Source organism: Capronia epimyces (assembly GCF_000585565.1).
Source record: "Capronia epimyces CBS 606.96 chromosome Unknown aczIQ-supercont1.4, whole genome shotgun sequence".
Classification (NCBI taxonomy): Eukaryota; Fungi; Ascomycota; class Eurotiomycetes; order Chaetothyriales; family Herpotrichiellaceae; genus Capronia; species Capronia epimyces.
Genome location: NW_006912907.1, coordinates 2810361 through 2834814, shown reverse-complemented (window position 1 = coordinate 2834814; position 24454 = coordinate 2810361). Strand labels below are relative to the sequence as shown.

At 53.5% G+C, this 24454-nt stretch overlaps 5 protein-coding genes across 5 annotated transcripts; 2 read left to right on the top strand and 3 right to left on the bottom strand.

The window, feature by feature from the left end:
• Positions 1–24: 24 nt before the first annotated feature.
• Positions 25–581, top strand: A1O3_05659 (uncharacterized protein; the record flags this gene model as incomplete). Its single annotated transcript, XM_007735779.1, has 2 exons — positions 25–159; positions 381–581. 2 exons carry the CDS (start codon positions 25–27, stop codon positions 579–581), a joined length of 336 nt encoding a protein of 111 aa, XP_007733969.1.
• A 531-nt stretch (positions 582–1112) lies between these two features.
• Positions 1113–2939, bottom strand: A1O3_05658 (uncharacterized protein; the record flags this gene model as incomplete). The annotated part of the gene is made up of 4 exons (XM_007735778.1): positions 1113–2213; positions 2277–2501; positions 2582–2686; positions 2745–2939. 4 exons carry the CDS (start codon positions 2937–2939, stop codon positions 1113–1115), a joined length of 1626 nt encoding a protein of 541 aa, XP_007733968.1.
• Positions 2940–8865: 5926 nt separating this feature from the next.
• A1O3_05657 (uncharacterized protein) lies at positions 8866–11467 on the bottom strand (the record flags this gene model as incomplete). Its single annotated transcript, XM_007735777.1, has 2 exons — positions 8866–9230; positions 9280–11467. 2 exons carry the CDS (start codon positions 11465–11467, stop codon positions 8866–8868), a joined length of 2553 nt encoding a protein of 850 aa, XP_007733967.1.
• A 5870-nt stretch (positions 11468–17337) lies between these two features.
• A1O3_05656 (uncharacterized protein) lies at positions 17338–19963 on the bottom strand (the record flags this gene model as incomplete). The annotated part of the gene is made up of 6 exons (XM_007735776.1): positions 17338–17434; positions 17488–17614; positions 17663–17878; positions 17951–19490; positions 19543–19632; positions 19694–19963. The coding sequence occupies 6 exons, from the start codon at positions 19961–19963 to the stop codon at positions 17338–17340; spliced, it is 2340 nt and encodes a 779-aa protein (XP_007733966.1).
• A 2834-nt stretch (positions 19964–22797) lies between these two features.
• On the top strand, positions 22798–23983 carry A1O3_05655 (uncharacterized protein; the record flags this gene model as incomplete). The annotated part of the gene is made up of 2 exons (XM_007735775.1): positions 22798–22899; positions 22967–23983. The coding sequence occupies 2 exons, from the start codon at positions 22798–22800 to the stop codon at positions 23981–23983; spliced, it is 1119 nt and encodes a 372-aa protein (XP_007733965.1).
• Between the last annotated feature and the right edge of the window lie 471 nt (positions 23984–24454).

The window sequence follows — 24454 nt, the reverse complement described above, 5'->3', positions numbered from 1 at the left end:
CTGCAAGAGCAGCTAGCAAGCAACATGCCGACAGACACCGCCGACAGGAGCGGACAGGCCCAGGCCCTCGACGCGGGCGCTGTGGCAGGCACCCAGTCCCTCCATGCGGAGACTGCATTGCCTGAAAACGCAAACGCTGACGCTGGGAGCCAGAAACAGGTATGACGTCGACGTCTCTTTCCCTCTGCTTTTCGACATCTCCTCATCTTTTCATCTCCGGATCGTCGATGATTGTCACTCCGTTCCGTGTCGTGTGTCGTGGTTCGCGAGCTATGCACAGTACTTAGGACTCGAGACTCAGGGCTCAGGGTTCACGACACAAGACTGTCCTTCGCGTGACTGACTCGGACTTGGCTAATGTCGGTATCTGATCTGGGCAGGGCACAACTGCAGCGCCGTTGCTGAGCGCCCAGGGGGCAATTGGCTCCCAGTTCACCGAGCATGGAGCGATCGGAGGCACGGCCCAGCAAATCGGCGGGCCTTTGGACAAGGATGGCGCAATTGGCAAGCATTTCAAAGGCGATGGTGCCTTGGGCGGAACGCTGAACAAGTTGGTGGGCGGACAGCCACAGCCAAAATGAAAAGGATCCCTATCCGTATCCCTATCCCTACCGCGATCGCTTTCGTTTTCGCTTTCGCTTTCTGCTGTGCCGACCGATGGGTACGGTGCAGGTACGGTCAACAGACGGGGGGCATGTATGTTGGGGCCCATGTATGCTGGGGGCCATGTGTGTTGGGGGCCATGTATGTTTATCAGGCCGAGGCAAACCCAGTGCGGCCAGGTATCGAACATGACAGACATCTTCCAGCATCAATCAACTTGACAATATTCCTATTGTAGTGTTAGGATCTGGAATGGTCCCGTGGGAGACAAAGTGCCAACTGTTTGTGAATGGGGAATTTTCCATCACCGTTGAGGCTCCATGGAACAGGAAGGGTCGGTCGGGTGTGCCTGGAGCAACAAACCATTGCCAGCACCGGGAGTTACTCGTAAAGAACGTGATCGTGATCGTGATTGTCATCCGTCATCAAAAGCCTGGGCGGCGCATGCCCATCAAGGGGCTGACCTCAGGATATCATAAAGGTCAACATCGGCAACATCAACATCAACATCATATCCAGCCGCCCTCGAGTCTCGGACTGGGCCGGCTGGCAGCATTCTCGCGCTGCAGATCTTCAATCATGCTCTCCAAGACAAGCTCGGAGAGGCTGGGATTGTACAATTGGGACATTTGGGTATTGCCCAGATAATAGCTGTCGATGTCGATCTCGGAGAGGTCCTCGTCGTAGAGCGAGCTCGACGCGTCCCAAGGGATGGTGGGGGAGAGAGGCTGCGGCTGTAGCTGCGGCTGTAGCTGAGACTGATACTGAGATTGAGGTTGATACTGAGACTGAAACTGAGGCTGAAACTGAGGCTGAGAATACGCGGGCGGCGCGTCGTAAGCCCCTCGCCAGCGGTGGTGAGCAGGAGCAGTAGTAATTGGAGGCAGCTGTGCTCCCAGAGCAGGCGACCGCTCCAGCACCGGGGATAACAGCTTGCTAAACGGTCGGCGGTAGTGGTGGTTCGGCCGGCGGGGGAGGTAGGAGAGCGAGGCGGTTCGCGGCGGCATCGTGGGCCTGGCCGTGTCATGGTGTGTGACCAGGGGCTCCAGGCTCCCCGACGACCGGTTGGAATCGAAACTTTCATGGCTTCCAATGCTCCGGACCTGCACAATGACTTGGTCGCTCCAGCTGCCCTTCTCGCCCATGGGCGAGAAGGCCGGGCTCGGCTGTTGGATGTATGGCTTCTCCATACCCAGATAACCAAGTTTGCCGTTTTCCAGCCCGAGTTCATGCCCGAAATCTCGAGACTCGGAGTCGCGGGTCGACCACGTCGACTTCAGTCCCGCCGACCCGGAAGTCATCAGCTGCCACATCATGCGGCCGAGCGAAGGGAGGCAAGCCGTGATGACACTGATGTTCATCACGATCTGCACCCACATCTGAAACGAGACCAAGTCCCATGTCGGATCCTGCGAGACCAGGACGGTCTTCAAGCGGGAGATCTGTGGCGCGGTGACCAGAGGGAGTGCGATGCGCGTCCCGAAGAGCACACACACAAAGATCTTCTTGTCTCGCGGCGTTTTGAGCCTGCACACCATGATGATGGGGAGGACGAGGGTGGCGGCATCGATGACGATGCTGACAATGATGAAAGAGGTGAGGAAGGTTTGCTATCACCGACACCGTTAGTGGAAAGCGTCCTGGTCCGTCTCAAGATAATAGGGGTGACTGACTCGGTCGACGCATCGGTCGGTTCCAACCAGCCATGGCTGTGGAAGAGAGCACTGTAAAGCCAAGATGGCCAGTGATAGAGTCGAGTAGATTCCGATACAGCCCAGCAGAACGTTGCAGCCGATCCGGACTGGCCGCTGTGGCTCGACACTCTTGATGAGGAGTACGACAATGAGTTGGGACAAGGAGAGCACGAGTTGAAAGAGAAGGTTGCTGGCGTAGGTGAGCTGGAGCGAAAGTCAGTCCAGTCCAGCCCTCGGGTGTTTTCTGTAGACTAGACATGAGGTCTAAGGGTCTCTATAGATACCTTTTGGAATTGCGTGACTTGGTCGGGACTCAGAGAATCCGCATGTCTGCCCAGTCCACTCGACAGCGATAGTCGGACGCAAACGCTTTGAGCGATGGCCACAACCTGTGCACCTTGAAGTCAGTCGCCGAACTGGTTCGAGACGAGAGAGATAGGGTCCTACCAGAGCCAAGGGCAAAAGGATATCTGAAGGCTCAGCGACTCGACTGATCCGGTACCTGGCCACCCCGCGCACAAGAACCACGAAGCAGGAGACGGCGACCAAAACCAGAGTGACAATCTCCAGTGAGGAACCGTTGTATGCATTCATGCTTCCACCACCACTACCACTCGCACTCGCCGACACCTCACTCGTCATGGTAGTACTGGAATCAGACACATGGGCTCATTTGCGAAGGAAATTGAGCAGAAGGGGCCCGAAGGGATGGTACATTCGAACAGGCCACCGGACACGGTATATGAGAGTCTCGCCCGCGACATGGAGCCGGGCCGCAGCCAGCCAAGGTCTCGCGAGAACAAGATCTGGCATCTGGCATCCCCACAGCCTTTCACGTCAAATGGGTAGAGTCTGAGGGTAGAGCATTGACGAAGAGGCGAGCGCGGGATGGGGCCCTGGCGGCAAGTGGGTGGTGGCTCAGGCCCAGAAGGTGCAGAGTATGTAGGAGTATGTAAGAGTATGTAGGTTGATGCAACAAAGACAACTGTCTGACCGTCCTCGACATGTCAAAGCTTTCCCAATTGGGGCGTTGAGCGGCAGGGGTCGCAGCGCGTCCGGCGACGCGGACTCCCCATCTGGAATTTCTTCACACAGTTCTGGGGCACGTCGTCAGCTTACATATGAGCAGAGAAGACGCCAAAGACAGCCAACAGGTGCCGGTTGACGTATGGTAGAGTCATGACCGGAAGCGCGACGCTGCTTTGACAGGAGGAGTCGTGTGTCTGTCTCTTCGATGCTGGCAGCTGAGCAAGAGCGTCACGACGCCTTCGGGCTGGTCTTGTGGGTGGCGTGCCAGCAATGAGTCTTATGTCTCCCTCAATTAAGGCCACGTTGCCATCGACACTCTGGAAACCCGGAGCTGAAGCTGGAGCCGGCATCTCATCTCATCTCATCTCATCTCTGTGAAGTTGCACACGACCAAATTCCCAGCCCAGCCCAGCCCTCGAGGGGAGGGTAAGGAGGGGCAACATGGAACATTCTCAACCCGCAGTTGCCCGATAGCACGAGCCTACTCGGTATCGCCGAGTTCGAGTGCACAACCCCAACGCGACGAGTGCTGTGCGCTGTGCGCTCGCTGTGCGCTGTGCTCGAGCAGTGACACGTTGACAGGTCGCGTTGAATCTGTCCAGTGTCCCGTCCAGCCCCATGAATTTGTGGGCGAGATGCCGATTCTTGGCATCCAGGGGCTGCTCAGAGGCTCCTAAGGCTGGTGCTGGAGAAGCGACTTAGGGGCCATCACACCACACCACACCACACCACACCATCATGTACATTTATTTGTACGTGTACATCCAGAAAGACCTATTGATTAATTATAATAATCCAGAGATCATATTAGTGCTTTCCAAGGTCAGTGGAGATTCTCTCATTCAATCATATAGGTGCCAGGTGATAAGCATTTAACCGCGCTTTTCAAATCCGTGGGAATCGCCCAAACCGTCATCTGCCGCAGTGGACAGCAATGCTGGTCTACAATAGAGAGTAGCAGAGGACGGAGCTGAGTGAGCTGCACGCACCAGGCCTTACGACCCCCATGGATGGCCTCGTTTGCTATACGGAGTATTCGGATAGCGATTGATACTTTGGGCTATTAACTACGCGAAGACTCCGTCTCTTATACTACAGCACAGGTATAGGATATAGACTGCCTAAGGCCCGAGCACGCTCGCATAAAATAGAAACTTTCACTTTCACTTTCCTTTACACATCGCCGTTCCGGTGATTTCAGGTGATGATGATGGTGCCAGTGGCATCTTGCTCCTGCAAGGATGGAATGGAATGCATGGCACCATACATCAGGATAGAGGTAGTCGGCGTCGCTAGAGACCTCTCATGTCATGATATGTTGTGGAAGGACATGCCTTGTATCTATGGCAATATCCAATCCCAACCACTCGGTGGGAGGACGTCGCCCAGTGGGATCATGATACCGTATTATGGTCTCGGCGACCACCACGACAAAATACTGTAATTGAATAGGCGTGAACCTGAACCTATCCTTGACTGGCGTTAAGCATGTCTGACACGCTCAAGTGTACGAGACTGAGGAGATGTATTCCTTAAAGAGAGAAACGAGAAATCTTTACTTGATTTCACTGTGCTACAAGAAGGAAGATGGAAAATGAAGAAGTGAAGTTCTCCGTCTCTACATCTGTCATCTCCTTTCTTCGTACGTATCCACTCTGAAACAGCCACCAGCAGTGTTGCCACCATCTATCTGCCAGCCTCCTTCTACATCTTCAACTGTGAGTGAAGAGGAAGGCGTGGCCAACCACTTGCTCATCGCAGCTTGCACAGAGAAGCATCAGGTAGTTGGAACCTCAACGTGTCAGGTCCCGTTCACATGAAGACTGAATCAAACCAAGCAGCAGACAAGGAGCCAGCCCAGCCATCTCAGATTCTCCGTACACGGGCCTGAATAATCAAGGACTCGCTCGGCTCGAGTCGTGATGACCACCGTTTGAATTTCTCACCTGGGTTTTTGCCACTCGCCGAACCAGGGGCTATGAAATTGTACACAATCTCAGCCTGCGGGAAGGCCGCAGTCGAGGAAACAGAGGGGATCAAGAGCCTTGGGAGAAGGTATCTAGTCCGTAGTCATCGGCCGATACAGGGACACCAGAGGGCGGGAGTAACTGGCCCATGCATCCGGCTTCGGGAAGCCAGGACCAGGACCGTTAAGGAGTCAGGGCAACCCGTCTGGTTCTCGTGAATGCCATTGGTCTCTCTCGTACAACGAGAACAGGGTACTAGACAAGCGACCCCTGGCTCAGAGAGAGAGAAGAACAGGGCAGAATACCCTCCTCTTTCCCCAGCGCTTAGAGCCCGTGCACCCCTGAACTACTCGTACGAATTTCGAAACGATAGAGTTCTCCTCTGCTGCCTGTTAGTTCATCTAGGACTCCGGAGTAGTTCGTATGATCATTCGCCTCAAAGTGCTCCCGGGGTCAGAGCAGGCCGCATGAGATTTGAGAAAATCTTGAAACGACCACACCGCGAATGAATAGGACATAGAGAAACTGGACCCTGCATCAAACTAGAGCCCTCGACCTAGAACTAGTAGCCCACCCCCCCAGGGGAGGAAACCTCTTGATGCGCCAGTTGGATGGCATATCTGCCTTAGGGAAGAAGAATAAGAAGAAGCAATAAATAGAAATGCACAATGCGCTGGCTGTAATTGCATAAGGTCCCATGCAGATTCATAGATTCATAGATTCCACGGCCGCATGCACCGCCACAACAGGACCTGCACTGAAAACTGTTCAATGTTGGAACGTCGGGGACGGTCAGGCAAGTTTCGACCGTGTCTCGATCGCATTGTGAGTTCGGAGTGGAGTGGCAACTCAGTTGCCAGTGTTGGTCACCCGCACGCCGTACGCGTCTGGATCACGGCTGTCTCTTGCGGCCGGGCGGGCCCTCTTCAGCGAGGTGTTCAGGATCCCGACCCTCGTTGGCTTCAGATCGATTCAGTATCGAGACTGTAGATCATTTCATGAGAGAAAGCTAGATACATCAAGATAGGGAATGGGATTGCATGGAACCCAGCCGGGGGCCAGGCTGACAACGACAAAGCCAATGCTTCGTGGAAGCAAGGGCTAAGGCCCAGTCTGGACCTTTGCATAGAGCCGTTGTGTTGTCAGATAGTAGACCTGGGTTCTCGAACACGCACCGTTGGAGTGCTTGCTGGCGGCCAGACTTGATCTGTTCGGCTCTATTTGCTCCATCACAAGCCGCTACGACAAAGGGTTGAAGTCGAGATAGACACTAGCACTGTGGCGCAGCATCGACGCCACCTCATGCGCCACTGTGGCGTTGAAGTGTGGCTCAGGCTTGCAACGGACAGCCCTAGGCTCTTAGGCCCCCGCTAGACTCTAAGTGTTCTAAGGAGTAATTAATTACAGGGTAGTACTACGGAGAACCTTAGGTGCCAAGCATGGGTCGGTGTGCCACAGTGGCGCCGTGACATCATAGCAGCATTCTCAACCCACCACGGACCAAGGTAGTACGGAGTACGGAGTACTCTGTAGGTAGGTAGGTAGTCGTCCCTCCATTCAGCGCAGTCTTGTTTGCTATTTCCAATCGCGCCTTGCAGAACTCTCCTGGCGACATTTCTGCCTTCAACTATGGAGTACTGAGACTGAGAGCAGCCCTGAGCCAGTCCCCAAGCGTCTCAAGCTCAAGGAGCGAGCGCCAATCGTGTCTCAGTCGATCGGAACCAATCAACCAACCCGTCCACGCATTCAGGCCTGTCAAAAGGTCCCGTCGATGCGCTGGCCAATACTACCTTACATTATTGTGGTATCATGTTGGGATTGCGGAGACCATGTGGCTGGATTTCAATACTCTCTACCGTGTCATCCCTAAATTCTCCTGACCTACCACACCTATCTTTCTTCCCTATTGCTATACGACTTCCAGCGCATTGTTGACGACTGTAACTGACGGTGTGTTCCAGAACAAGAGACCTCAATTAGGGCTCGTGGACAGTCAAGTTCGTCTCGATTTTCCCGCCTCCCTCCCTCTCTCACACAGCCTCCTTGGCCTGTATCGACGCTACGATCATCGGACGGTTTTAGAACGACGCAGCCAAGTCCAACGGCTCGAGCTCGGGTGGGCGTGCCGAAACCGAATGGCACGGTCATTTTCGAGTGCGCACTGTCCTGCCATACCCCCGCTCATATCCGTACTTTGTACTTTGTACTCGTACGGTATACGCATACTTACTCCGTACTGTGTGTCCTGGGTCAAGGATAATAATAGTACGGGTTGAAGTCATGATCGGCAACCAAAATCGTACTTCCCGGTGGTCTGCCATTTAACAATCTCTTCTTCTGCCTTCCCCTTCGGCGCGGCCGGCGACGATCGAGATGATCAATGAAAAAGAAGGGGCCTGAGGCTGACGCGGCCCCGGCAGGTATATCATTTCAAGAGCAACCTAAGGTACGCACAGCTATTTCTGACTCACTGTCTGGCCGATCGAGCCTTCTGGAGGTTTAGCCGATAGCGAAATCTGCCACTGCATTGGTGTAATCGGCCACGCGAGGTGCTAGCGCTCCGACTCGGTATGCATGTTCCAACAGACGACAAGAGACGATAGCGAGCAACCTCAGATCGTCTGGTCATCTGATATCTGTCTCGCTATGTCGACCAGTCTGCGCCTAGCCATGACATGTCTTGCTCGTGGGCAGTGGCACCGCCATTATCGCCACTCTTCTCCCTTGACAATGCCACGAATCCGATTGCTGCACTCGAGCGCTTTGATTGGTCAACGCCCTTTCCCTGCAATCAATCTCCAACAGCACCGTTCCTGCAGGTTCAGAGCCGCTAGTCGTGTGCGTTCAAGCACCACCGAGACCTGCCCCTATGAATCGTTCTGATTAACCAATCACCAGTTCAATCACCACCTCTGTTGCTCACCGGAGAGCCTCGAATGGCTCCCCTCCTCAGGTTCCCTCTCAAAGAAAACTGCCCGGACTTGAGAGTCGGGCGTAAATGATCGCGTGGATGATGTGCCCACGAAGAACGGAGAAAGTGTGCAGGAAATCTTGTAGTCAGAATTAGTCGATACATTGATAGTTGTAGTAGTCTGCGATAGAAAACCATCGGAGGAGCATGCTGCCAAATAAATTTAATCCGGCCTGACAATGTGGGTATCTCGAAAGTCATGTATCTCGTGAAAAATAAGGGTTGGAACTCGCTCAGGGATCCGTATATCATCCCGTCATTCGGTCATTCGTGTGCTGTACTCGGACAAAAAAAAGTAAAAATTTGGTTGCAAAGTGTGGGAGAGAATGAAATCATCCACAAATGTCAGTTAGTTCCTCCATGTGTGGCCCGTCTGTACACTCCCAAAGCCAGTAGCGAATCAACCACTATTAACCAGGCCTCTGCGCCATTAGGGGGTATCATGTAGTTATAGTTCGCCTTGTTATCTTTGGCATGCCAGACTGTTGCGAAGGTCGCCTCCATGCAATTAGTCGTGTTCGTAAGGAAACAACGTCAAATGACGAAAACCGGGGGTATCTCATGCAATTTCAGGGTCGTGTCGTGGTGCGCTGCGTCGATATCAATAGTTTAGCCACATCTCCAGTGGATCGGAGGTCCAGTGTCCCGCAAGGGCGGTTGCGCCGTCCACCATCACCTCCGTCGTGGCTGTACCGACAGATTCATGCTTGACCGGTCGGTCGGATCGTGGTGGTGCGAATTCAACCACCATATCCTGTCCTTCCGGCAGTTCTCGAACAACATCCTCATCGACAATGATGTGTAGTCCTCGAGAATTGATGTGCGTCACCTGAGTTACTCGGTGAGCATCAACTTGAAATTTTTCCGATATGCCGTGGATCAAATCTCGAACAGTTCGCTGCATCAAATAGACTGCGCGATAGTAGTTCTTGGTGGAATCCTTTTGGCGCACGTAGAAACATGCAACTGCATATCAGTCAGCGAGAAATCTCTCAGGGCACGATATGCAACTTACCGGGTCGGATGGGTCTTTCGACAGGAGGCCGATAGCTGCTATCGACGTCGAGGGCAAATAGTTCGTTTTTGACGGTAGAATCAACCTGGGTCTTGGGAACCTTGACTGCTTGGGTCAACGGTTCAGTCGGGTCGTTGCCATGCTCACTCTCGCCTTCCTCTTGGATGGCCGATGATTGCATCTCCGACGGCCTCCTCTTTGGCGAGGCCGGTGTAGAACTCAGACTCGGGGAGACAGCATTTGACATGGGGGAGTCGGAGACACTCTGCCTTGATCCCCATGTGCTTGTTCGCACAATCTCTTTCATTTCAGGATCGTCTCCCGGAAGTCTCACAGGACACAGGTCTGGGTCGTCTTCTGGATCGCCACGTAGGAATAGAACACTGACCGGTCTGGTCGAAGAGAACATATCCTGCATCGTCACAAGCTTGATCTGAATATCTTCTTCTGCTGAAAACTTGGCTGGCTCAGCCTCTGAATCCACTGAAAATGTACGTTTGTGTTTCAGCACTTTCCCGGGACGAGACAATGAGGCTTTTGCCACTGATCCGCTCCTCCTCCTCTTTCCAGCATTTCCCAGACCAGCTTCAGCTTGCGCTATTTGTTGTTTGAGCTTATCGATCGTCTTCTTGACGTGAGCGACGTCGTTGGAAAGTTTTCTCTCTGCACCGTGGTCGCGGAAGAGCTTGACTTTAGAGTAACAAACTTCGGGTTTGTTGCTGGCGGCGGTAGACGGGGTGACCAGCTCGGTCTTAGCACATAGTCGGACAGGGATACCTTTGACACCCTTGGAATGGCTGAAGTCAGTCGACAAAAAGTTGAACCGGATGGATATCGAACAATGGGGCCCTCCATTCAGAAGGCTGGGCACCCATGTCACCGCGAATCCGTCGAAAGAAGCCTTCTCAAGCTGGACAAGAGGTTTGCGCAGTACGTCGTCCCCACCTTGATTAGGATCGACATATTCCACGGCGAGAAGTCTACCGCCTCGTTGATGGGCTTCATTGGAACCGCGTCCTTCCTTCCAAAGTTGCCAACATGCTCCCGGCCGGGCTCTCTGTTGCTCATCTTCGAATGAGACGCGAACATAAGTGCGGTACTGGGGAGCGCTGTCTTGTGGCAGGGGGGGTGTCGTATCCCATATTGACATGGTGTAAGCCTGACCCTTGTTCAGATAGGTGATAGGGATCTCGTCGGCGTGTCGAACCATTGCAGTTGGAGCATTCAACGTGGTGTGGAATCGCAATCTAAAAGACTTATTAGAGAATACGTGGTCTAGGAATGGCCATACTGACTTGTCCCCCAGCCGCACATCTGGCATACCCATCACCCCTGACCTCACCCGCGGGACAGACTGATGCATCGTACGCCGCTCTACGCTGCCTTCGGCTTGATTGGGGGTCGTTTTGTGAGAACTATCGTCCATAGCCACATAGCCGGAGTCTTCGTGTTGGAGAAACTGCTGAGGCGCAAAGGTCTGCGGTTGCTGCGTCACGAGAGGAGCCTGGGAATGCTGGTTGTGAAAAGCATCCTGGAACGGATGAGGCTGGTGCATAAAATGTGGGTTGAAATGTTGAATATGCATTAAAGGATCATGGGCATGCAGTGCGTGTACCGAATGAGGTAACGACAAGGGCGTATTCATCCCCATTCCGGGAGTGTGAAGGTCACCTGCTTGCGGATGATAGAGCGTTCCGAACCCTCCAGGAGTGGGCGTATACAAGTAGCCAGGAGGTTGGTTCGCAAAGGCGGAAAAGGCGAAGGAGTTGGGATCCATCAGCGACGGAGTAAATCTCCAGAGGTCGGCGAACGGCTTGGGAGTCGCATCTTGTTCCTTGGCTTCTGTCTGACTCTCAAATGCGCTGGCGAAATAGTCAGCATCATGCACTTGGTTGTCTTGCTGGTCGGGTGAGAGCAGAGTGGGCGACATTGTCGATGGGTGTTGACATCGCGGGTTGGTGAAAAGGTGAAAGAGACGAGTTAATGTAGTGTCGACCGCGACGTACCGTTGAGTCGTCGAGGGCTCATCCACAATGGCCTCGCTTAATACTGATGATCTGCGAGCAGGCCCTTCCTCTCCCGGACCGGCTGAGGAGGACGATCCAGGCCCGACATCGGGAAAAGACTCCTTAAACGCCACGTACAACGCTTCATCGGGCTTCTGAGTATTGCGCCTGCAGGCGAACATGGTGGTCAGTCTTCCAAATGACTCGGTGGACGTGAAACGAGAATAGATCAGAGAGCTAGAAGACGAACCGATTGCGAAACATTTGCGGCGGAGACGGCGTCTCAGGCGGCGAGTTCCAGGGCGAATAGGGTCAAACCAACGACATGTGGCCTCTGGATGATCGGACGATATCGTGGCTGTTCAGGCTGGGCGCATCGATGGATGGCTCGACAGGTCGAACGAAACTGATTCAACGAGGCAGGGTGCTTCAAGTTGGAGAGCTGCTGCGCCTTGGTGTGTGCGCGTCGGTGAGATGTAGTCGGGTCTTTGTAGGGCCCTTGGGTCTGCTCGATATCCCAAGCCGGAATGGGCTATGGGCTATATTCCCTTGAGGTCACTGCGGGAACGATGAGGGCAGGAGACAGAAGATCGACAGTGTCGTCGCCGCGTGTACAAATGGATTGAAGAAGTTCGACGTGTAGGTGTGAGGTAGGCAGGGTGTCTGGACGCATATGGGTTACTACTAGTAGTAGTACAAGGACCGGGGTGGGATGCTGATGGTCATCGGCCTCAGTGGCAGCATTTAGCATTCATAGTGACAAGATTAGCCCATGATTGGGAGGGTCATGGATGCAAGGATGGTGAAGCAAGAGTGGATGCGAGGAGTGGAGGACGATGGCAGGGAGATGGAGGATGAGATGTGTCTGGGAGTGGCGCACCCGTCCCATCGATCGGGAGTGCGTTTTGAAGCAGTTCGATGCATTTACTGCCTTCCCAGTGCGGTACGGGACTCCGGTCAAGGAGTCACCAGCTACGTAAGGCGCAGGCGGGTGCGTTCGTTTGTGCATTCACTCCTCCATGCTGGCCTAGCTAGTAGGAGGTCTAGCAGGTACTGATTAGCCTGGAGCCTAATTACCGTTCTTCTTGTGAAGCCCCAGCGGCCCAGGGCTTGGGCTTAGAGGCTAGGATCAGGGAGCCAGGACCCCTCGTTTAACTGAGCCACGCCTAGGAGTAATGCCCGGGCCGCTGGCGCCTCGCCATTGGAGAGACTGCCGGGCGACCTGGTGGATGCAGTTTAGCCCGTTGACAGTCGTGGCGTCGAGCGGATGCCTCCAGTCTCAGTGGACACCAGCCGTGGCTGGCCACCCTCCGTCACCCGTCTCAGGAGACGGACATCCTCTTTTGTGCCTGTTCAACTGCCTCTGCTTCGTCGCCAGCCAGGCCCATCCCTGTCCACAAGCGGAAACTCTGTGCGCGGTGCCCGGAAGAAGAACCCTTCCCTCTGGCTGCTGCTCCACGTATGTGTATGTACTGTGCTAGCTCATGCAGTCTTTTTGACTCTTCGGCGTTGTCCAGGGCCCAGGCAGGCAATGGCCCTGATCGACAGAAGCACAGCCACGCGGCCCTTGAAGTTGGGCTCTAAGAAGTCGGGAAATGTGGCTTCGAGGGTGGCGAAAGGCCTGTGGCACTGTGGCGAGCACTAGATACGAGCTGCCACGGCTGCAGTAGTGGGAGTGAGGAAGATAACAACCACTGTACGGAGTAGGTGACCGGCACTGGAGACTGCAGCCCACGAGAAGTGGCTACACTGCTACAGAGTACCTTACTCCGTACTCCATACGGAGTACGCGTACGGAGGACAGCAGTACCAGGGCTAGTCATGTGACGGCCAAGGCTCAGGCTCGACGCACCCATCGCAGCACTAACTGGAGCCGCCCCGGAAATATCAACCTGGCGAGCACAAGCGCCGTCGGTCCACACAGTCCAGTTCTGCTACTAGGTGTGGCTTGACCCCGACTCTCTGGGCGGTGGGCGGTGGACAGTGAACAGTGGGCTCTGCGTAGGGCCTGAGGCGCTGTCGGCCACCTACCAACGTCCCCATCGGCTTTCTTATTTCCCATCTCCCCTTTGACCGACATGTCCGTTGACTTTGGAGGAGCCCAACCGCCCGCTAACTAATACTATCTACTTTCCTGCCCCAAGCCACAGGACTCTTGAATGGAGCCCGTGCCGTGCTCATGGCTTACTTGACTCCTCCGGCACCAGCAGCAGCAGCATGCGGGTAACTCCCACCATGATGGATATGGATACCTTAGGGATAGGTAACTTGTGACCCAGTACTAACTAAGAGAATAGCTCGTTACTAACACGGTATCTCCTCTCTGCCCCGATCGTCCACACGTGTCGCCTGAGACTGGAAAATATTGCTGTCACCCTCTTGTCGATCAATCATCCCTCATCACTCATTCCTTCCGTGCAGCCGCCTGCGCCCAATGGCCGCCCACACTATGCCACCTAGCAATACTCGACTCTCCGTTGCTGTTTGGGAGTGGGAGAGACCCTCACCCGACGCGTACGCATGCGATATTGCTGGAATTGTCCTCCGGCCGCAGTCTAATCAGGCATTGGCTCTCCTCAACGCTGCGTCCAACCCAGTCTGCGGCAACATACCGAGATGACTTCACACAGCTGGCAGCGTCGCGAATAAGATATCCAACAGCTTGGCCGTGGTTGTGAGTGCTCACTATTTTGACCGACACCGCATAAAAAGCCGTCTGAGGCCGTCCGTGCTTGTGAGCCCAAGCCAATACGATCTACACCAAATGATACCATCCCTAACCATAGATGTCACTCCTCTGCGGTACGGGCATCTCAGACCACGCCGTACAATTCGTCATGGTGCTACACTAGGTATTACATCATCTTTTGATGCTCTGGACCAACCGTTGTGGCTACAGCCTTTTTCAAGATGAAACACTCCGGGTGCACGAATGGAGATTGAAGGCCGTGGTCAACTGACCCCTTGATAATCTCACATCTTTGTCTATCACAACCTGCGTCATTCCTCTCGAACCGCAGAACCAATCAACAATCAACTCCTCTGAGCTTTCCATCGGGTTCTTGTACGGATACTGTACTCCGTGCACGGAGTACTCCATCCGCGCCCGGGCGAACAGCGAGCAGCGAACGACGCCTTGCTGCACCGGCCGGTCAAACGGTTGCTAGCGAGTGTCGAGTAAGCACTGCTCTCTCCCGGTCACGAGCAATCAAAGTAGCTGAACAACCACTTCCATGAGACAGACGGTGGATGACTATCTTCCTAAGGACGGATACAAGTTTTATTATGCCGGGCAGGCTAATTCGTGGACCCCGGCAATCTCGATTCGAGACATTTGGAACCCGGATGGAACAATTTCAACGGGAGCAACGGCGCCTTGGATCCATGAGGCGTACGGCTGGGTAGCAAGCCCCAATAACCGTCTCCGGCAAGCGACAGACGAGACGAGCTGTGGCACAGGTGACCCCCGCGTAAATTTGGCGGACTTTGGACCCCAGTTCGGTTGACTCCATTCCGGGCGGCAAGTCAAGACTATGCAGATTGCTCAGGCTCTGTCAATTGAAACACGTGCCGCTAATATTGCTAAGGGGCATCTCCAAAGATATTTCGTCCTGCCGCCATGTCTGCCGTAGCCACCAACCTTATCGCTCAAAACGGAACGGCGGAGTAACTGTTACTATTGCCCGACGTTTGCGCCGTTACTTCGACTTGGAAATTGGTGCCCATGCCGGGAAGGGTTCCTCTTCTGCACCAGTGCCAGGACCAGGGTCCGAGGCCGATAGTGAAATGAGCCTCTTCGAGTCGTTGACAGCAAATTTGCCCTGCACCGGGTTACCCGTACCAGCGGCAACTTCAAACCGGCTCGTGCACTCTCTTTTCGATCCCGAAGATAATTCTCGATCATGCCATGTCCCCCAGTGTACGCGCCAGCACACGGGATAGAACAGAGTTTGACCGCTGGACACCAACCCACTCCTCCAGCCGTATGACAAAAGTTCCACCAGCGTCCTGAACGCCACAGTCGCTGCGCCACAGTCTGCGACGATCACTCCGGTTTCAGGCCAGTCGATGCGGTTCTGACTTCACCACTGTGGCTTAAGCACAAGGGGTTTATTACGGCACTGGGCTCACCAAGAGACAGGCCTATTAATTAGTTCAAAGTTTGTTGAACCGCGTGGTCTAGAAGGTGTCAGGGTCAGGAGACACCTGCTGATCTGTCGAGACTCGGAAAAACACATTTGGTGAGAATGCGGGTCAGTCTGTACTTGTGCCGCGATCCACGAGAATGGAGTTCGAAAGTGCCAGACCGTTCCAAGGAAAAAGTTTTCGGCCAGGAAGCCAAGTACGCGGCGCTATCGATTCCTGCCGTCCTCACTTTGAGGGGTTCTAACTCGCTCCAGATCCTCCAGTCAAGACCTGACTGCTACATGCAGCAGCCAGGACTTAGAACTCCCAGTTTGGCGCCCATTGTACGGTAGGCCTGCCAAGGTCTGGCTTACGTCTACACCAGAATTGCTCTCGTGTTGACGAAGAACAGCCTTGAGCAAGCGACACCGCGACAGGCAAGAGTCATCTTTGACGGCCACTTTACAGGCAGTTCAGGCGGGCTGCGCCAGAGAGTCTTGCCACGTTATCTAATGGGTCTGCAACGAGTGGAGTTTATGCTGGAGTCGGGTCCCAGTGGATTCTGTTGAGGAGGGAGTATTGAGTGTATCCAGAGCCGCACTCGAATCACGCTATAGGCTGAAATCGTCGATACTATTCAGCATCCGCCAAAACTCTTCCTGGGATCCTTCGTGCACTTATGCCCACCAGCGAGGTTGCTGTGACTCTGTACTGCTTACTCAAGTCCCGACCTGGTTTGCTGGGTATTGCTCTGCTCTGCTCTGTCTTACCGTCGCCATTGTTTCCGTCTCTGTTCCCAGCCCGATCGACTTGATCTATTCGGACAGAGCCAGCGTTCTTCTGCAGTGGGCACTCCACTGAGCTAGGACACACGAGCCACCGATTCCTGCCCCTGAAGCAGTATCTCATGCTCTGAACCTCATGGATGATTCAGCAGTTCGGAAATGCCTTCGCTCCTCACATGTGAGGTGTTTGTTTTGCCCCTTGTGAATGCGAATGCGAATGCCCGTTTCGTACCTTGGAGTCTGAATCCCGTGGCTTTGCTTGCACCTGTGCCGGTCCCCCAGGATCTGAGTGTCTCCAATTTGAAATATTCCTCCTGCTCTGCAGACCTCACAGCGGTAGTAAACGTCACGTGGGAGTTTTGCACAGTTCTTCCTTTGGAGGGCCAACTTGGACCACCGGAATCTCGACCAGAGACGAGAGACCAGAGAGACACCAGAGTTATCTATTCCTACTTGTTCACGCTATTTATATCATCTGTGGCAGTCGTTCCTCGACGCGATTCACAGCATGAGGCCCTGTCTGCCGAATGTAACCGGAGATGAAATCTAAGCACAGTAAAGAACAGCAAGAATAGTGACAGAAACGCCCATCTAGACCACCCCATTACAATTCTGTTCATTACCACCATTTCCCATTAGTAGTCAGCATCCCAGTATATCGGTACACGCGTACTGCTTCCCGCCTGGCCCGACAACAACAGACCTGACGACCACCATCCATGTGGACCCGGCGATGCATCCGCTCGTCTGCTCGTCTGCTCGCGATACCTAGGTATGTACAAGCATGGCTGTCTGCTCACAAGCTGCAGTGGCTCGCTGACTTGCTTCTATGATTCTCAACCAGTCAATCACTGTCTCTGTCTCAATTATTGAAGACTCATTGCGCCTTTTCGTGCGTGGTCTTTTTCTTGCGCCATATTCGTATGCGTGGCTGATTCTCCACCATTAGAGTCCTGTAAGGTACACGGATGAAAGAATATTAGTAGCCTTATGCTGTTGTTGACCTGATCAGTACAACTGATCTCAAGTGTTGTATCTGCCGCCTTTGTAAGAAGTGTGACAATTCTCATTACCCCAATCATTGAAATTGCGTTCGAGGCACGTAGTCGAATTTCTCTTGGTGTGTCCATGTACAAGGGTCGTTATCGAGTGATGAGGATTTGGAAGCCGTCTATCCATGCGCCGCAAGAACCTGAAATTCCGGCAAGACTGTAACCGCGAGGCGCCAGTAAAGTATGTCTGTAGAATCGTTAGAGCACCGAGACCAACAAGTCATGATGGAGATGGCTCACCCAGACCCCCCTGTGGCGTTGCCAAAGACGCCGGATCGTCGGCCAGTACTTGTTAAAATCTCAATTCCGTCGATCCAAAGACCAGCCCGCACATAAAACCCAAGGATTGTTTCTCCCCGACGTGTGTCTATATTGGTCAGCTTCAAAGTGTCTCTTGAACCGGTCCACAACTCACCGAGGAAGAATTCATCGCCGTCAGGCTTGCCTCCTCTTTTGCCGAATAGCTGACTATGGCCGTCTTCATAGCAAAATTCAACCCCATCTAATGCGAATCCATGATAGACTTTCACTGATGTCAGAAGTTTGGTCTGGAGGTTGGCACAGTCCAAAATCACTTCGTCTGGCTGAGAGCCCTCCAAAGCGGAGTGGCCCAATTTTTTCCCCTTGAATGCTAGCCGGGAATCAAACGATTTGCCCAGCTTCAGCATTCCGTTGTATGCATTCATGGTCAAGCCTTCATCACGCTTGGGTGCCTGCCTGACGGGTGGCAAGCTGATGATGTACTTCTTGGACAAGAGCTCATCTAGATCCTCAATTTTTTCATTCCGTGAGCCGCCGCAGAATACGGTGAGAGACAATTTGGCCTTTCTTTTGTCTTCGGGGAGACGGGCTCGAATATCACTTTCGACCAGTGTCACTTGTCTGGGGATGATGTTTAATCGAGAGTCGTTATTGTTGAAGTCGATCCACTGCCGGCACAAATCATCTCCTTCGATCCAGATCTCAACAAATGAAATCCCTGTTGAAGCTGAACAGATGACACGTCCGTTTCCGACTGGGAAATACTGGACGCTGTCGTCTTGAGACAAGAGTTCGTCACTCGGGAGTTTGAAACAAGGATGGTGCCGAAACCGAAGGACGTCTAGGCGGTGCCAACCACATTCGTCCTCCTGGCGACAAACCTTGAGCCCTTGAGACTTGGTCCTGGTTGAATATGGTTCGCGAATGGCAAAGGTACGATTGAGGCGTACATAGTCTCTGAGCATAACTCCATTTTCTTGGTGAGGGCACCCGAACAAGTGGCCGACTTCGTGGAGGTGCGCACCGATCCCAATATTTGCAGCCTCCCAACTACTACCAGACTCGTTGCAGTCGTTCGCGACAAACTTGGTATCTGTCGGGGTGCAATCTGTAAACGCAGCCACCACTTCTTCGATGCAGGACGGGTAGCTCTGAAGCGCCTGAGAGCCAAAGATTGCGAGACCGAGGTCATCTGAAGTACCACCCAGAGCAGCATGTCCGGTGATAGTGCCCACTTCGGGATCCCAGTGTGCGTCGAGCAAAAGACACGCAACGTACTGCTTTTGACCGGGCTTGATTTTGAAGTGCTTCTTGACAGCATCCGCGGCGATCGAATAGAGTTCGCCCTTCTTTGCTGCCGGCCCGTATTGTTGGGCATACTGTAGATCACGTAACTCCGCAGTAGTTTTGTCCGACCGTACCACATGTACCCTGGTCTCGTTTTTCATCCGTCCCGATTCCCAATCACGAATGGACAGTGAGCCAGTCTGCCATTCCTCTTCAAACCTGAAACACCGCCGTCCAAATTTGTGTCTATACATCTGCTCGGCTGTGAATGCCTGCCACAAATGAGCCGCCATACGGAATTTTCGGACTGCCATCTCGAGCCCATTGCCTTCACTCTGTATGCGCTGTGGAACTGCGTCGTATGTGCATGGAGAGTCCTTGCCGGCAAGGATGACCAGTTGTAACGGTGGGGCGCTGTTCAGAGGCAGGTAGTTCAGCATTATGTAGGAGGAATGCATCGTAGGAGCCGATGCATTGCTAATGGAGCTCAATTTGGGCGAGGTGAAGTCGAAGCGTATCTTGTTCCATCCGGGTGAGAGGTAAACCAAGGCTTTGAAGTATGACTCGGATACCGGCCAGTTGGTCGGGGGGAAAGATTGCCCGTCCTTGTCATGGTGAACAGTTAAGTTGCCGTCCATTGCTTTTTGACTCGGATCTCCAATTTCTCCGTTGAGCAACAGCACTTTATTATAAACCTGGATGTGAGTTGTAAGTTTCTGGTCTGGCCGTTCTCATGTGTTAACATACCACCGAGTTGTCCAGAATAGAAGTGATCTTGGGCGCAAAGGCCGAAGTAGGGACTCGCATTGTGCCATTGGTACCAGAAGGTGACAGAGTCTGGAGAGTGTCAATCTTTCCGCAAATCGGTTTATCATCTCTTTGTAGGGAACCTGCTTACGATCATGCTGTTCCGGTTTGAATTCGGCACCATAACGTTGGGCCGCTGAGGCACCGGCGGAGGGGTATCGCCATTGGGCTTTGCAGCGGCCAGAACATTGGATGCTGAGCCATTTGCATGATAAGTGGAAGGTGGAGTGGTGCTTCCGCGGGCGGAATTCAGGGTAGACGAAGACTTTGTGGTTGGGACAGTGCCATTGGATTCGGTCGAGGAATCGGAAGTTCGAAAGCTAGCCTTTGATCGCCTGCGCAGATCTTTGAAAAAGGGCATGGCTGGCTAGATGGTTGAAGGATTTCCGTAGTTATGACCCGGACATTGAGATATTAGAAGTTGCGGGGGATGAGCTCGTCAGGGCGACCAGGGATGTCGCGGAAGGACTGAATGTAACGACCGCAGGTGCATGCATGTGCAACGAAGCTTATCCGGAGGGACGATTGGCGGACCCAGGGCAATGCATCAAAGTGAACGAGGATCTTCGCAACTTTTGGTAGACGGTGAATGAGTGACGGGGAGGATGAGGATGAGAACGCAAGGGAGATGGAGAGTCGAGGCGCAGGCTGTTCGCACCCAGGTCGGTCACTTTGACGGGCAACGACGAGAAGGTGCTATGCAGCTATGGTGCGGTGGAGGGGTCCTAAGGGTGCGGATTTCGACAACTCTTACGACATTCGACATTCTACGATGGCTAGAGACCTAGGGTAGTCTCTGCCAGGCTACAGAGTGCTCCGTACTCCATGCTACAGAGCCACAGGACCGTCTCATCTGCGCTGAAGCTGCTTGGGATGTTAGATAGTGCGCGGGAAGCAGCGGTGGTTTTATCCACCTTGCAAACCAGGCATTGGTTCTTAACGGCGAGAGATGCTCCTGCTGGAGCTGGAGCTGGAGCTACAGTAATCGCCCAGCCCCAGCTCCAGCTCCAACAGCAGCCGGCAACAGAGATAAAGAAGTTCCTGGAGCCCCTAAGCCCCTGGAGCCCGGAGGTTCAGAGCACCCGTTAATCCTGTTAGGGCCTGGCGCCCGGGCACTCTGAAGCATCCAAGGCCTGGAGGCCACGCACGTTACGGGCAGCGGAGTTCGTAGTGGACGAGATGACGCAGGTGGTGGCGCACCACGGAGCTTGTGGTTGGTGCCTCGACTTACATCCAGATTTCAAAAATTCCGCGTCACAGACTTCTCACAAGGTAGCATATCTATCCTAGGAGGTATCTAGATAATCGGTGTTCATCATCTCCGACCGACCCATCCACAGTTTGAAACAGTATTGGAACGACACACTCCCCAACGATTACCACTGGCCCAATAGTGGAAACTCTCCGACTCTTCTCTTCACCATTGTGACAGGGGCCTGGGTAAGAGAGGGTGGCCGGAAGCATTCGCCCTTAACACAACAGCTGCAGTGCTTAGCAAACGGTGATCTTATAAAAGTGTGGAGGGGTATGTGCCTCACGTGGGTTATCGATCGATCTTGGTAGCTGATAACAGGGGCTTTGTCTGGACAATTTGGTACCTGGGCAGGTACAAAAAGGCGGGTCAGTGATTTGATGCTCATTCATCCCAATGCACTCATATGCCCTCTGCTCGAGAGGTGGTCTTGTTTCGGTTTGGATCCCTTCAGTAGATATCACGCATCATGGGCCATAAGGCCTCCAGATGGGCCTTGTAATAATGACGCAAAGAGACATCTCGTTGAGATTCGTATCTGAGGACGTACTCCGTACGGTGTCTATGTACCGCCTGATGCTGCATCAAGCTTCGTCCAGGTCGACTTCGGAGCCTAACCTTCCGACAGCCCTACTCATATCATCTCTCGAACAAGTATTGGTATAATTGTGTGGTCAAGCCGGAAATGGGAATCGTTAGCGAGATCATGGCCCAGTAGGAGGCTGCATCCCGACGACAGGGTTTGTGACTTGCTGGCCACGGATCTGATGGAAGGTAGTGACAATTAGTGAGGATACATATTCACCTAGTCAGCACTACGGTTCTTGCAGTAGACAAGGAGATGCTTCCCTCGATCGAGACCTCAATGCCAACATGATTCAAAGACTTGTCAGTGGCCATGCAGAGGGTAAGGAGGGATATCCTTCTCGTTTGACGGCCGTCGAGGTGATTGACAGCTCATCGGCCATCTCTAGCCATGGATTGGTTCTAAAACGTCTATGCACGCACTGGCATGCCAACTGTCGACCCAAGGTGGCGGGCACAGAAGGGAGGCCCTCGCCAGCCGACACCTGAAGTAGATAGACCATTATCGTTTGCAGGCGCCAGATCGGGCGACAAGGAGTGCTGAGGAAACAAGAGGAGAACTGCCTATTGTTGAGGGTTATTGGATGATGGACAAACGCGGGTTTGAAATAGACTCAGCTGCAGAGACTCCTGTGGCCGAGGCAAGCTGCAGGCACCTACAGGGATGCAGACCACCAGCGCAGCGGCCAATCTCACAGCCAGTCAAGTAAGCGTCGCAGTGGACTCAGTGGTAGAGCACACCAAGCAGCAGCCGAGCTGAGAGGCCTGAACGGCCGAGGACCAACACCAGCCACGACAAAAGTAGGTGCGACAGCAGGCGGTCTTGGGGTGGGAATGCGAACTCACCCCTCGCAACAAGTGGCTCTCCACTGCCTGTGCCGATGCTTCATTAGGCCACGGTTCGGCTGGCGCTCACCCTCCCAAAGTCAACTAAAGAACGAAAGTAAAGTGGCTGCAGTGCCTAACATTCACATTCTTATGCCTCAGAGATTCCTCATCTGCTCCTCCGCCGACCACTCGACTCCTTGCTGTTAATCAGGCTGTAGGTCACTGTCGTACGGATACAGTGGACTGCTTCACTGATCAGGACAAACTTCCCATTCCTCGACCATGGTCTTCTCCTAATCGGGGTCCAACGCCAGTACCAAGCATCCCCCAGCAGTTGCACTGGTTGCCCTGGCCAGCGGCCCCACGAGTCAGGACTCTAGATCCTAGGAGTGACAAGCTCTAGTATTCCTAGCCTGCGCTTTGACGTGCCGGCCCATTGCTACATATTTGACACTCCTGTACCTTTCTCCTTCTTCATGCTCGACTAAGACCAATTCCTCATGCTGGTCTTTGACGGTATCTGCAACAGCATGGCCTCTCAGCAACAGCAGCAGCAGCAGCAGCAGCTCCAATATCCTTACGCTGCGGCTCAAGTGGCCGAGAAGGTGATGCGGAGAGTGGAAATTGCAAAGGTAGCCCACCCTCCTCGATTGAACTTTTTGAGGCCACGAAAAGACCTAGGACTGAAATTCTTCCCAGGTTGCTCGGAACCTCCAAGATTGCCTAGCCTTTGCGAGCTTCAAAGCCCAGAATGGCTGGCAAGATCGAACCCTCTCCACCATTGAACCTGAAGTTGCAGAAAAACTCAAGAGGAAACGACCATTCCCGGAGGACGACGCTCCATCCGATGGCTCTTCTGGGACCGACTGCGAATATGTTCCTACTCCCTCAATTGCAAAGAACCGCTTTTCTCGACCCTCGAATGCAACATTCAAGGTCCCCAACCCCCCTTTCGGTGCGAGAAAGAAGAGAGTCAGATCGTCGTCGACGAATGGTCTTGACCGGCAGTCCAGCACCTTGACGTGGAAGCAAGATCACCGCCTTTCACAGTCGTCTCCTGTGCTGGGGAGGTCACAATCTTTTCAAGAGAACAACTTGTTCCATACTGATCCTGTTGGCATGCCACAAACATCTAATGACGATTCTCCCATGTTTGATGTCCACTCTGACGACGAAGATCATGACCTGCCAATCCCGTCCTTTAGCAATCACCCCTCGAGCAGCATCTTGTCCTCATCACCTCCTCGGACTCCGCCTCCCACCAAACGTCTGCTCAATGTCAATGCAAAGCAAGCTGGGGCTGATCTGCTCCTCTACCTCGCCAACTCGCCATCCCGCTCCCCGGCGATAAACTTTCACCGAGCGTCTAGTTCCTCCAAAGAACCGCCGTCTACCCCTCCCTCGCAACATTCTCATCTCCCATCATCAGTGATGACCACGCCGGGGACACATTTGGGACTATTCAACGGTGCGCTCCAGACTCCCGGCCAGAACTTCAACCTTGCCGACTTTTGCAATGTCACCCCTTCTCCAGGGCAGGCTCAATGGGGTGGTCGAACTCCGAATTTGGCAAAGACACCGAGTCGGTTTGCTCGACGAGGGTTGAACTTTGATTCTTTGCAACCTCCCTCTGGCAGCCCAACCTTGCAGCGCAAGACGCCAACCACCCAAGGCCTGGCCCTCCAGCTTGGTGATGAACTCATCCCAAGATCATGATGTTTCGTGCGTCGTGTCATACAATCTCACGACGTCAAATACCCTTAGGGCGAACTACCTCGTTACGACAAAACAAACAACGAAGACACATGATAGCCGTGTCATGAGCAACTTGAATTATCACGATACACATACACATTTGTTCTAGCAACGACGCATGCGATGGTCAGGATGGAGTACGCCGTTTGAGCTTACTACAATGGAAGTCGGGATATGCAAGGCTGTGCGGGTATCCTTTGATCTGTATTCACCAATGGCACGCAACGCATCTTGTACTTCTGCTGTTATGCAGGGTACGGGTGCTCAAGAAAGGATATCGGGAAGGAATTGTGCGAGATATTGTTTGGGTCAGTTGTCTATTTCCGGTCTTGCATTGCATTTGCATCTGTCGATCCAGCATCGCAGTCAAGGTCCGGCATCCTCGAACAGTTAATTCAACACACCGCCGGCAGGTAGCTGAAGTAGGTAGCA